Below are 12,345 nucleotides of genomic sequence, written 5' to 3'. Positions count from 1 at the left end.
CATTTTAAAGATGAAGAAGCTTAAGCTCAGGCAGTGAAACACAAACCATGGGTCAGCCCTGGAAAGACAAATGTGAACAAGATGTGGTTTGTCTCTCAAGACCTAGTGCAGTGTGGTAGCTCAGAGCCCTTAGCTACCACCCTATGTGAGCTCACACAGCCACTTCACTGCTCAGCTTCAGTTTCCTCATCTGAAAAATGAAGATAAGAGCAGTGTATCACCACAAGGCTACTGTGATAATGAAATGAAATAATGCCAGAAAACACTGACTGTAACAATTGGCACACACTGAACACTCAATTAATGTTTTATTATTTCTGATTTTATTATCATACTTGAAACTTGAACAAACTGAAGAAGAGAACAAAGATTCCCACTCCTAAGTTTGCTTGGGGAGCTAGTGAAGATTTCAAAATTCAGTGAGTAAGGATTTAAAAAACAAGCTGGCTTCTGCAGTGACAGTAATAGGTAACAGAGGGAACAGCATGAACAAATTCCTGGGCATATGGTATGGCACGGCTTATTCTGGGTCATGGTGAATGGCAGAGCATGGCAGAAATGTACTATATGTGATGAGGATACAGGAGCTGTAGCTTCAAGAAATACATTGGAAAGCCTCCAAAATGACATGCTAAGATGCGTGGGCTTTCTACTATAGGACACAGCCTGAAGTTTCTAGTCTAGGGAATAACAACGAATGTATCTGTGTTTTGAGGAAAAAAAAAAAAAAAAATCGGCCGGGCGCGGTGGCTCAAGCCTGTAATCCCAGCACTTTGGGAGGCCGAGACGGGTGGATCACGAGGTCAGGAGATCGAGACCATCCTGGCTAATATGGTGAAACCCCGTCTCTACTAAAAATACAAAAACTAGCCAGGCGAGGTGGCGGGTGCCTGTGGTCCCAGCTACTTGGGAGGCTGAGGCAGGAGAATGGCATAAACCCGGAAGGCGGAGCTTGCAGTGAGCTGAGATCCGGCCACTACACTCCAGTCCGGGCGACAGAGCAAGACTCCGCCTCAAAAAAAAAAAAAAAAAAAAATTCCTCCAACAGTATTTCAGATGATGTGAGGGAAGAATCTAATGGTTACTGGCATAATTAAAAGGCTGTCACAGCCCAAGTTGGAGATGATGGCTAGAATAAGGCATTGGGCATGGAAAACATTTCAAAGATACCTTAGGGGGTTGTATGGATAAGATTTAGTGATTTTTGTTTGTTTGTTTGTTTTTTGAGATGGAGTCTTGGTCTGTCACCCAAGCTGGAGCGCAGAGGTGCAATCTGGGCTCATTGCAACCTCTGCCTCCTGGGTTGAAGCAATTCTCCTGCCTTAGCCTCCTGAGTAGCTGGATTACAGGCATCTGCTACTGTGCCCAGCTAATTTTCATATTTTTAGTAGAGACAGGGTTTCATCATGTTGGCCAGGCTGGTCTCAAACTCCTGACCTCAAGTGATCCAGCCACCTCAGCCTCCCAAAGTGCTGGGATTACAGGCGTGAGCCACCACACCTGGCCAGATTTAGTGATTTTTTTTTTGAAGATGTAGAACATGCCCCAATTGGATTGTAAGCCACTTGAGGGCAGAAATGATGCCTTTCCCCAAAGTACCTAATGCAGTAACGAACAGCCCTGACTTTATAATTTACTAGATGTGTGAATGAGAACCTGAGCTAAAATGCTTACAGTTTTCTCATCTCTAAAATAAAAAGCCATCATTTCCTTGCCTACCTCATATAGCTGACAGTTTAAATAACACATATTCTAATCATAACCACAGATGAAAGTCATATACAAGTTCTTGAGATGTAGCTAATGAACTATAATAATTCATGCATTGACTCATATTTGTTGAAAACCTACTATGTGCCCGCCCACATACAGGAGATCAGCTAAAGATGGTGCCTAGCAGGCACCTGGATGTCACTCATTCTGAGGGAACCTCAGCTATTCTAATAAATTGTTCAGGCTCTTGTGACTATCTGTTAATTACAACACCTCTTTTCTCTGTCACCTCTTATTTCCTATGTTTGGGTAATTTTGTTGAACTACCTCCATCAGAAAATGGTCAGAAAAAAAAAAGGCAATACAAAAAGATAAAACTCAGTCAGCAGGTTAGCTAAACTTCAGCAGGGAGGAAAGGAAGAAGAAAAACTATTGCCAAGAATGAGGCATCTTTAATTTTTAATGATTTACATCAGATCCAGCACTAATTAACAGAGACAAATGAGTCATTTGCTTAAGTACTTACATACATAAAAACACACTCCTTCACACAAAAACACAACAGGATACATTTCTGAAATTACATCTTCTGTTGACATTTTTCAATAAAATAAAGGCAGCTAAACAAATGTTTTCTTACAGTTTTGTTACTGCCCTTTTGAATTCCAGGAAAAGGCAAGGAAATACCCTAAATCACTCTAATTCTAAAGAAGCATCTGTTTTCAGAAATGCATTTATAAAACATTTCTGGTAAGCATGTAGTTCTAAAGGGTAGTCTTAATTATTGGGGGGTCTTAATTTCTTTAGCCCCAAACTCAGTGTTTTGAGGGAAAGTATTACTGATGTTTCTTAATATACCATCAGATCCTATAAGATTTTTAAGGTTTTGCTTTGACAGCCAGGAGTATTCATAACTTCATATTATTTCTCCAGAAGTTCTAGTGTGCCAAATATAAACCTTTACCTCTTCTAATACTCTCTAAGTTGCATGCATAAATAATCAGCATTAAGATCTTGGGTAATTTCCCAAGAGGGCCATTGCTGAAGCAGAAACCGACTTTATCTTCTCTGATGTGTATTAAAGTCATAAATGGGAATCCTGAGTCACTCTTTGACAAATGCCATTTCTCCTGTTGGCTTTCAACACATGTTAAACAATCTAAACTGAAGCCAAATGTGAGAGCCCACAGAAATCACCTCTGATGCTTTCTCAGATTACAGAAGAAAATTGGCTTTGGACTTAACGTCTCACAGGAATTTTCTGATGAAAAATTTACTTCCAACACCTGAACCAGCAAGAAAACTTGACCTTACCAACCAGTTAGGGGCCCGTGTTTTATCCATCTTTGTACCCCTGATGTATACAGCAATGCCTAGCACATAGCAGGTGCCTGGCAAATGTCAGCAGACTTAGATGAAGAACTGAAATGTGTTCAAGCACTAACCTTCAAAAGCATTTCTTCATGTTGGGGATTATCAGAATCATAGGGCTCTCTTCGCAGTTTTTCCACATCTGCAATAAGGTTCCTGTACCCAACGATTTGCAGAAGACAAGCCTGAAGAGAGATTCCCAGCCTAGGATGTTCAAAAACAGAGGAGACACACAAGGAAGAACAGGGCATCACTTTGGCATTTGTTCACTTGATGTATGCATGATAGAACTTTTCATATTAAGGTAATATGCAGGGAAAATTGCTCAAAGATGATCTATTTAATAGAAGCACAATTCTTATTAAATCTCCACATGGACAACTGTAGAACCTGGCTAAAATTTGCCTCAAAGTCTGACTCTAAGGCTAAATTGCAATGCTTTGGCTTAAAAATAAGGGATTTCTGAGGCCAAGATGTGAGGATTGCTTGAAGCCAGGAGTTCAAAACCAGCCCGGGCAACAAAGCAACATCCTATCTCTACCAAAACCAAACCAAACCAAACCAAACAAAAACCCACAAGGGATTTCTTTATGCAGGTTACTTGAAATTATAGGTAATACTGGGCTCTTAGGGATTATATAGCACCCCCCTAGGTGGTCATATCAGAATTACTTTAGAAAGATGTGTGGAAGAGAACAAGGGTGAGGACAACAGAAAAAACCCTTAGGGGCTTCAAGGAAAAAAATCAAAACAAAATGAAGTGAAACAAAGTAGCAATAACACCACCACCTCCACTTGGGAATGTCCTCCTCAGGGGAGACAGTGCTAAGAGGGTAGTTACAACTTTACAAGATGTTCTATTACATTCTGACCGCTGTAGTTGTCTGAACACATTTTCTTATGCTGAAACAAAATCTGCTTTGCTTATGACCAAACGGTTCAAATTCTTTTCTCCGAGCAAATTTATTTCCACCTTTCCCCTGCCATGACTATTTAAGATAGTGATTCTTCTAATCTCTAGGGAAAAGAGAAATCTTAGTTCTTCAATTCCCTCTCGTGGGACATGGTTTTCAGATGTTTTATTTTATTTTTATTTTTTATGTTTTGAGACAGAGTCTCACTCTGTCACCCAGGCTGGAGTGCAGTGGTACAATCTTGGCTCACTGCAACCTCTGCCTCCTGAGTTCTAGCGATTCTCCTGCCCTAGTCTCCTGAGTAGCTGGGATTACAGGTGCCCACCACTACACCCAGTTAATTTTTATATTCTTTAATAAAGATGGGGTTTCGCCATGTGTGGTCAGGCTGGTCTCAAACTCCTGACCTCAGGTGACCTCCCTCTGCCTCTCAAAGTGCTGGGATTACAGGCATGAGCCACTGCGCCCAGCCGGTTTTCAGATGTTTTATGATCGCTCTCAGTCCTCTCTGAATGTACACTATTTGAATAATAGTACCGTTAAAGCATATCACTAGAACAGAAAACAATCTGGCAACTATAACACACAGAGGATCATTACTCTCTGTGATCAGAATGCTGTTTTCCCTTTCTACAGCCTCTAAAGTAAGGTAGACTCTGAAGGTCTAAAACTAGTACTTCATGTTTATCTTTTCCTCCTAAATTCTTTAGAGTCATGTATTTTCTGTGGCTCAAAAATGGCTGAACATTGGCAATTGCATATGATACTCTCCAATCTAGTCTTTTGTCTTTTTCACTCATGGACTTTGAGCATGTTGCTGTGGTGTGGTGGTCATTATAATCACTGTACATCATCATATTTTTTTTCAGGGGTAAATGACTTGCACAGATGTTAAATCTCAAGTTGAAGGCAACAGAACTTAGAATTGTATACCTGCTCTAAACGTACAGAACAGTCAGACAGCCTAGGAATACTGAACTTTAATAAAGTCGTATTCAATGAATGGCTTTCATCATTACTTGTTACCATAGCACCAAACAACTAGGTCAGATATTAAAATTTAGGAAAGGGCACCATAGCACTAGTCACCCAGAAAGTCTATGTAGGACGGAGAAGAGAGTTAATTTTGAGGGGAAGGGGAGAATGGAAGGAATATAAGAGGCAGGAATAAGGAAAGTCAATTAAATTTTCTCAGGCCGGGGGCGGTGTCTCACGCCTGTAATCCCAGCACTTTGGGAGGCAGAGGCAGGCGGATCACAAGGTCTGGGGTTTGAGACAAGCCTGGCCAACATGGTAAAACCCCATCTTTACTAAAAATACAAAAATTGGCCAGATGTGATGGCACGTGCCTCTAGTCCCAGCCACTTGGGAGGCTGAAGCAGGAGAATCACTTGAACCCGGGAGACAGAGGTTGCAGTGAGCCTAAACTGCACCATTGCACTCCAGCCTGGGTGACAGAGCAAGACTCTTGTCTCAAAAAAATAAAATAAAATAAAATAAAATAAAATAAACAAATTTTCTCTTTCGTAATTTTTAGTGCCACCATAAGCAGCACTTTAAAAAATGTAATTAAAACAAGTGAGGTTAATAGTAGTCACAGTTTGGTAAGTTATAAAGTGTTTCCCCATGTCTAAGCTATTTCTTTGTTTTCTCAGAAAAGTATTTAATTTTTTTTATGTCAAGCTTATCAATGTTACCCTGGAAAAAAATGCATTAGAATCCACATGGAGATTTAAAAAAAATACGACAGGTTGAGTAACCCTTATCTGACATGCTTGGGACCAGACGTGTTTCAGATTTTGGAATATTTGCATATACATAATGAGATATCTTGGGGATGGGACACAAGTCTAAGCATGAAATTCATTTGTGTTTCATATACACCTTATACACATAGACTGAAGGTAATTCTATACAACATTTTTAATAACAGATGCAATCTGTCACACGAGATCAGCTATGGAATCTTCCACTTGGGGCATCCTGTCAATGCCCAAAAGTTTCAGATTTTGGATTTTCAGATTAGGGATCCTCAACCTGAACCTAAAAGGGTCTTTTAAAAAAATGAGAACAAGAGAATGGATGGCAAAGAAATGCTCTTGAATGCACCTTATATAACTTTCATAGAAAATATTTGCTATTAAATCTAATCCAATCTCTAAACATGATTATTACAGGACTCATATGTCCCTCTTGCCCAGCTGTAGTCTTAAATTTTTCGTTCAATCTTATTTATAATGAATTGCCTTCTTATCACCTTCCCAGTGGAATAAAATATATGTTAGAAGGTTTCAAAAAGACATTTACTATATAAGTAAATCAACCTTTGGTAGAGGAATAGGCAAAAGGCAGCTAATGAACTGAAGTGGCTGCCGAAGAACGCTATGGAGACCAGGTGAAAATGGAGTTTTTGTGACGAGTCCCTGGATAGCTAATATCTAAAATCCTTCCAAGAGGGAGACCTATGCAAGTGTGCTCTGAAATTCCTTTCAGCTACAGTTCCTGTAATTATTAATAAAAGCCTTTCTCAAAGGTAACATCTGAAGTTCTCAGACACGAACATCTAAAAGACAGTTTGATTATTACCAACTGAAAACCTTCTCTAAATATATCTGCATTTGGAATTTATTCTACTCAGTGTCTTTAGTGTAAAATTTTACTGAAAAATTGCTGTACCCAGTGGAAAATATGAAGCTAATTTTAAATGTCACGAACATTGCCAAATGCATTTTAATACTTCCAAGATGAGAGGAATAAATTAGGAAGTTCTAAAGTCTTCATATAAAAACCATTTCTCCCTCCCACACATGCCTGTCTTCTTGACAAGCAGGTAGAAATGGTCTCCAAGATTCTCAGTCTGTCATAAAGTAATATTCATGAAGGAAGTGAAGGACTATTCTAGATGAAACAGAATCAGCTTAAGCACATTTACAATGTGAACATTTACTGTTAGTGTAAAACACAGGCATCAGATGGAGTGATTGTTGATGAATGGACTCATCTTTCTCTATCGGGGCACCCATCACATTTCTTACATTCATTGCATCTGAGAAGCATAAGCCACAAAGGAAGTACAAAGTTGCTGCCATTTACAAACATGAAAAAGGTACTTTTTTTCTTTATTCTTCATCTGAAAGTCAAAATATGGCAGATGATTATTTTAGGGAGAGAGGGAGGAAAAACAAGAGAGGAGACAGAGAAACACTAAATTTGTGGCCATGTGACTTGTGTTCTGTACTTCTGACATAAGAAACATATTCTTACTGTGGATTTATGTCAGGATCAATTTTTTTCAGTTCCATGATATCTTCTATAGTTTTTTCAATAGCATCAGGGTGAACACTCACAGAAGTCTGCAGGAGCTGGAAAACATGTTTCAATCACTTTTCTTTTCATTAACACCAGAGGCTTAATCAGTATCTACTGGGATATAGGCTTCAAGCGTTCGCTTAAGCTTCTATATGAAGATTTAAGTTAAAAGCAAAAATTGATTTAGTGTACTTGAATTCTAATAAATTTGACGTTTTCACAATGGGGGGGGGGCAGTGCAATTTTCCTGATTACTTTAATCAGGAAAACACATACAATTTTTTTGGTTTTGTTCTTACCATTTTCCTGTTTCAAGCTACCTGTATTGAAATGTAATATTTTCATTTCCTCGCCCAACATAGTTTCTATTTTAATGGGCATTAGGTTTATGACTAAAGAGTGAGGCACATGGGGGAGATATTCTTCAGGATGTCAAAATTAATAAGATAAAATTATCAAGAACCTTGAAAAAGAAAACAGGCTTTCTTTCTTATGTGGATGCTCCACTATGCTATAAAAGCTAGCGTAGTGGCTTCTTTGATATTATTGAAAAATCTTGAGTATAATGTTAAATGATTTGAATATTGAGGAAACAGTAGGGAGTTAATACTGTTCCTATGTTCAAGGAATATTTATTTTATGATGTGGGAAGAGGTATAAGGGTTCATTTGACAATGAAGTAATAAGTACTTCACAAACCTGCCTAGAAATTCACATACAGTGGCTGTTCTCATGTAAATAGTACAGTGGTTTGTAATGGACAAATGATTATTTCTTCTCAGTTGGCAGTTTTCCTAGCCAACGCTGTATTTTGGCTCCTTAGAATTTTTACTTCTTAGGATAGAGGTAAGCCTCCAAGTGAACATAAAAGCTGCTGAAAAATAATTTTACTTACCTTACTTTTAGAATCCCTCAGTGATGTTTCTGTGAAAGCAGTAACAAAAACAGTCATTCAAAGATTATCCTTTACACATGGTTTAGAATTACTTCACTGAAAGATAACATTGTATCCTCCATCCTACCAACTCTACCTTTTGCTTACTTCTTTGTCTCAGGCTTACCGATTTTCATGGTTCTAGAAGCTCCTGGCTTGGTATTGTAACAGATCCGCTGTAGTTCACATCTTCCAGTTAGCTTCCTCATTACAAATTTCAGGCAGCGCCACAGAAATTTACAGTAAAAATACAGGCATATCTGGATCAACATTCTGTGAAAAACAAAAGACAGCACCCTTCCAACAGAACTCTGGAAGAGAAGAGAAAGCAGCCACCACCAGCAAGAAAAGCAGCCCAGGAGAAAATCGGGGTTAGAAAAATCACCTTATACTTAACACATGTTTCTAGTCCCATGCTACTTTATTCTGCAGTAGCTACACTTACTATGGCCGTAAGAAACTCCAGAATTTTCTATTCTAGTAAATTTGATATTCCAACAAACGGAGGATGAAGCATTAGAATCTTTTCTTTTCCCTCCTTTGCCTAAAAACATCTTGGAAATAAATGAGTGCCTTGAAAACAGAATCCTTTAATACTGCTTGTGTTTTAGGAGTTGCCCCTCCCTTTGATGGGGGGTGAAGAACATGCTTTACTCTTTTGCCTCCATAAGCAGCCTCTCAGCTTGCCCTTGTCCATTTCCAGCCCCTCTCTAGTGCCCTCCTTACCCTCCACCAAACCCACTATTTGATTCCTTCCCTTGCTGTCTCCCTCTGCTTTCCCTTAGGCATTGCAGACCTCCTTGAGGACTTGGTTGTGGCCACCTGCCTTTTCTGCCAATCTATCCTAACATTCCCTGACCTTGTCAGAAGCCCATCTCATCAATTCACTGAACAAGCACCATTGACCTTTGATTTTTCTAGCGGTGACAACTTTCCATGATTTAAATGTTTCAAAAACTCCTCTTGAGAAGTTTGTTCTTGGCTCTTGCTGAAGAAAGTTTTCTTTACTGTACACCGTACCTCACTCCAGCAATACCTTAACAAATGATGAACTATATTGTCACCAGTCATGTGCTTATTCACACATCTATGACCCATGTAAATCCATCTTTTATGATGACTTTTAATTTTAAAAATGTGAGTGCCTACTATTTCATGGTACGGTTCAGAATTTCAAAAATGACTCAAGCTTTAGTGGTAAAGAGGACTTATTATCTGGGAACTTATATATTCAACCTATCTTCTCTTTGTACTGTACATTCCCAGGAGGCAGAATTATTTATATTACTTCCTTTTGGTGTCATTTGGAAAGTATTTTTCTTTATTATCAAAAGTTCACTAATTCCTTCCAGTTCTAAAATAAGGTGATACGTGGTCACCCAGCTATACTGGAGTAGTTAACTAGTAGCCTCCACAATGTGATCTACCCCTGAAAAAGAATCAAAACCTTGGCTGTGTTCCTTTCCTCAAATTGCTCTGGTTCCAATATCTTCAACAGCCTTGTGTTAAAAATAAAAACTCGAATAATCTGATTTGCACAAAGGCATGGGGTTTATATCTTATAAAGAAACGGAAAGAAACAGTACAAAACAACCAAGCTGCTACACTGAGATAACATAATGGAATATTTTGCAGGCAACAAGATTATGTCCTAGAATATCTAATAACATGAAAGTGTCCATGATATGTTTATCAAGTAGAAAAAAGTTAAAAAGAAATATGTATGGGATAATCTGCTTTTCCTTTAAAAAATAAAACAAAAAATTTTAATAGTATCATATAAAGCAGGATATACAACAAAAATGTTAACAGTGGTATTCTTTGGTAATAAAATAATCAGTAATTTTTATTTTCTTTTTTAAGAACATTTTTGTAATAAATATGTATTATTTTATTTAAAAAATGAAGATTATAACTAAAATTATGATACATAAAATGATCACCAAAAGCCATTACAAAAGTGCATATAAAGTTTCCATGTATAGTCAGTACAAAGTCAACCAGATTCTGCTGAAAGACAAAAATGGATTTACCATATTGTAAAGCCTAGCATTCAACTGTTCTAGTCAAATATATTCTAAGATTGGTTAGGATTTAGTTAAACTGCTTCATAAAAAAAAAAAAAAAAAAAAAAACCACCCCAAACAACAACAACAAAACCCCGTAGCCCTAAAAATAAGTTTAGTGGGATATTTTAATTAGACAAGTGAGAAGATTTATAAAACCTCAGGGCTGGGCGTGGTGGCTCACGCCTGTAATCCCAGCACTTTGGGAGGCCGAGGTGGGTGGATCACGAGGTCACGAGGTCAAGACCATTCCGGCCAACAGGGTAAAACCTCGTCTCTACTAAAAATACAAAAATTAGCTGGGCAGGTGGCACATGCCTGTAATCCCAGCTACCCAGGAGGCTGAGGCAGGAGAATTGCTTGAACCCAGGAGGTGGAGGTTGCAGTGAGCCCAGATCGCGCTACTGCACTCCAGCCTGGAGACAGAGGGAGTCTCTGTCTCAAAAACAAACAAACAAAAAAACCTCAGCTTGCTCTCTTGGAAAGTGTTTTTCATTTTCTAACTACTGGATAACTATGCCAAAAAAAAAAAAAAATTGAGCAATACCTTATTAACTGGTCCCCAGCCAAATGGTAATGATATTAATTACTGGGATATATATGTATATACATTCACATATTAATATATACTATTAATTACTAAGTCAAAGATAAAAGCTTTCCCTAATATCTGTTCCATGTGCAATTTTCAGGGAAGTCCACCCCATCTGCGGGCTTGCAGCTCAACAGAAGCTACCTTGTAGGTCTGTGTGGCAGAACTCTAGCACAAGTGAAACTATGTGATAATCCAGTTCTGTTTATACTAAATCTTCCTAGAGAAGAGGACCCTTATGATTGTTCCTGGAGTGTCTCCGTATTCTTCCTATTTAGGTTCCAAGGCATCAAATAGAGTTTAAATTAAGCTACAAAAATGTTTTCTCTGTGACCTCTGTATCAGGTCCACACAAAAAGGAGGCTTGAGACCTAGAAGTGTCATCCTAAGTAGCAGGAAGTGTCCATATATAGAGTTACCTACAGCCCAACTCTAATTTCTCCCACTGGCCTCCTTGTACATGAGGAAAATGGCTGTGTTACTGTTTTGCATCAAGACAGTATTACATCAAAAGGAAGAAAAGACATCACATTCTGTTTGCTTTTATCTTTTTAAAAAACTTCCTTGACGATGCTCATACTGTCAAAGACATGAAAGCCAGGAGAAATCCACAGTGGGGGTTAGGGATGAAGCATCATTTCTTAGGGTTCACCACTCTGTGAAGTAAATCACATCTCTCTCACATAGTCATAAACAATTTCAATTATGCACATTTCAATTATGAAATGATATCTATATGCTGCTTGCTCTTTCATAATTCCTAGGCCAACAGGACCTGATAGTGCTACTTAGTACCCAAGAAATATTCTATTTTCTCCCCTTATTTTTCTAATAGACCAATATGCCCACAAATATTTAATTAAAACCTCAGCTTGCTATGCTAGGTACCATATTTTCTTGCTATGCTAGTTACTATATTTTTTTAATCCAGATCATCAGATCAAATTATGTTTTGACAGGTGTGATTTATTTTGTGTTTAGGTTATAAACCTGGCCCAGGCACATCATGGTCAGAGACGGAAACACCAGGGTGATCCCTTACTCTGGAAACAATATACAACTTGCTTCCTTATAAAGGGACCAACTCCTCAAAACTTCCACTTGAGCAACTCAGGCTGCCATCAAATACTGCCAGGAGCTCACTTCTTAAATTATGTGGACCAATTTAAGCCCCTAAATCACAAAGCTTATGGAAAAAAACTGCTGAGCATCAAAAGCAGAACAATAAAAATGATTAACTATTTTGAGAGAATGTTATATTGGCTTGACATGTTTACCTTTAAAAGGAAGCAATTAAGAAATAGATCTGTAAATGCTCTTGAGCTAATCCGTGGTTGTTTAGGAAAGAAAAGAAAGAAAAAGAAAGAAAGAAAGAAAGAAGGAAAGAAAGAAAGAAAGAAAGAAAGAAAGAAAGAAAGAAAGAAAGAAAGAAAGAAAGAAAGGAAG

General features: G+C 38.2%; 1 protein-coding gene across 1 annotated transcript in view; it reads right to left on the bottom strand.

The window, feature by feature from the left end:
• ELMOD1 (ELMO/CED-12 domain containing 1) overlaps positions 1 to 12,345 on the bottom strand; it is a 74,706-nt gene that overhangs the window by 26,107 nt on the left and 36,254 nt on the right. Inside the window, exons 3-6 of the mRNA XM_011926662.1 lie at positions 8,369 to 8,514; positions 8,203 to 8,231; positions 7,263 to 7,360; positions 3,159 to 3,288 (exon numbers count right to left, since the gene is read on the bottom strand). Coding sequence (XP_011782052.1) covers positions 3,159 to 3,288; positions 7,263 to 7,360; positions 8,203 to 8,231; positions 8,369 to 8,514 — 403 coding nt within the window. The remainder of the gene's footprint in view (positions 1 to 3,158; positions 3,289 to 7,262; positions 7,361 to 8,202; positions 8,232 to 8,368; positions 8,515 to 12,345) is intronic.

This window comes from Colobus angolensis, unplaced genomic scaffold (assembly GCF_000951035.1).
Source record: "Colobus angolensis palliatus isolate OR3802 unplaced genomic scaffold, Cang.pa_1.0 Scaffold7, whole genome shotgun sequence".
NCBI lineage: Eukaryota > Metazoa > Chordata > Mammalia > Primates > Cercopithecidae > Colobus > Colobus angolensis.
Note: the sequence above shows the minus strand (reverse complement) of the source record. Positions and strands in the feature narration are given on the sequence as shown.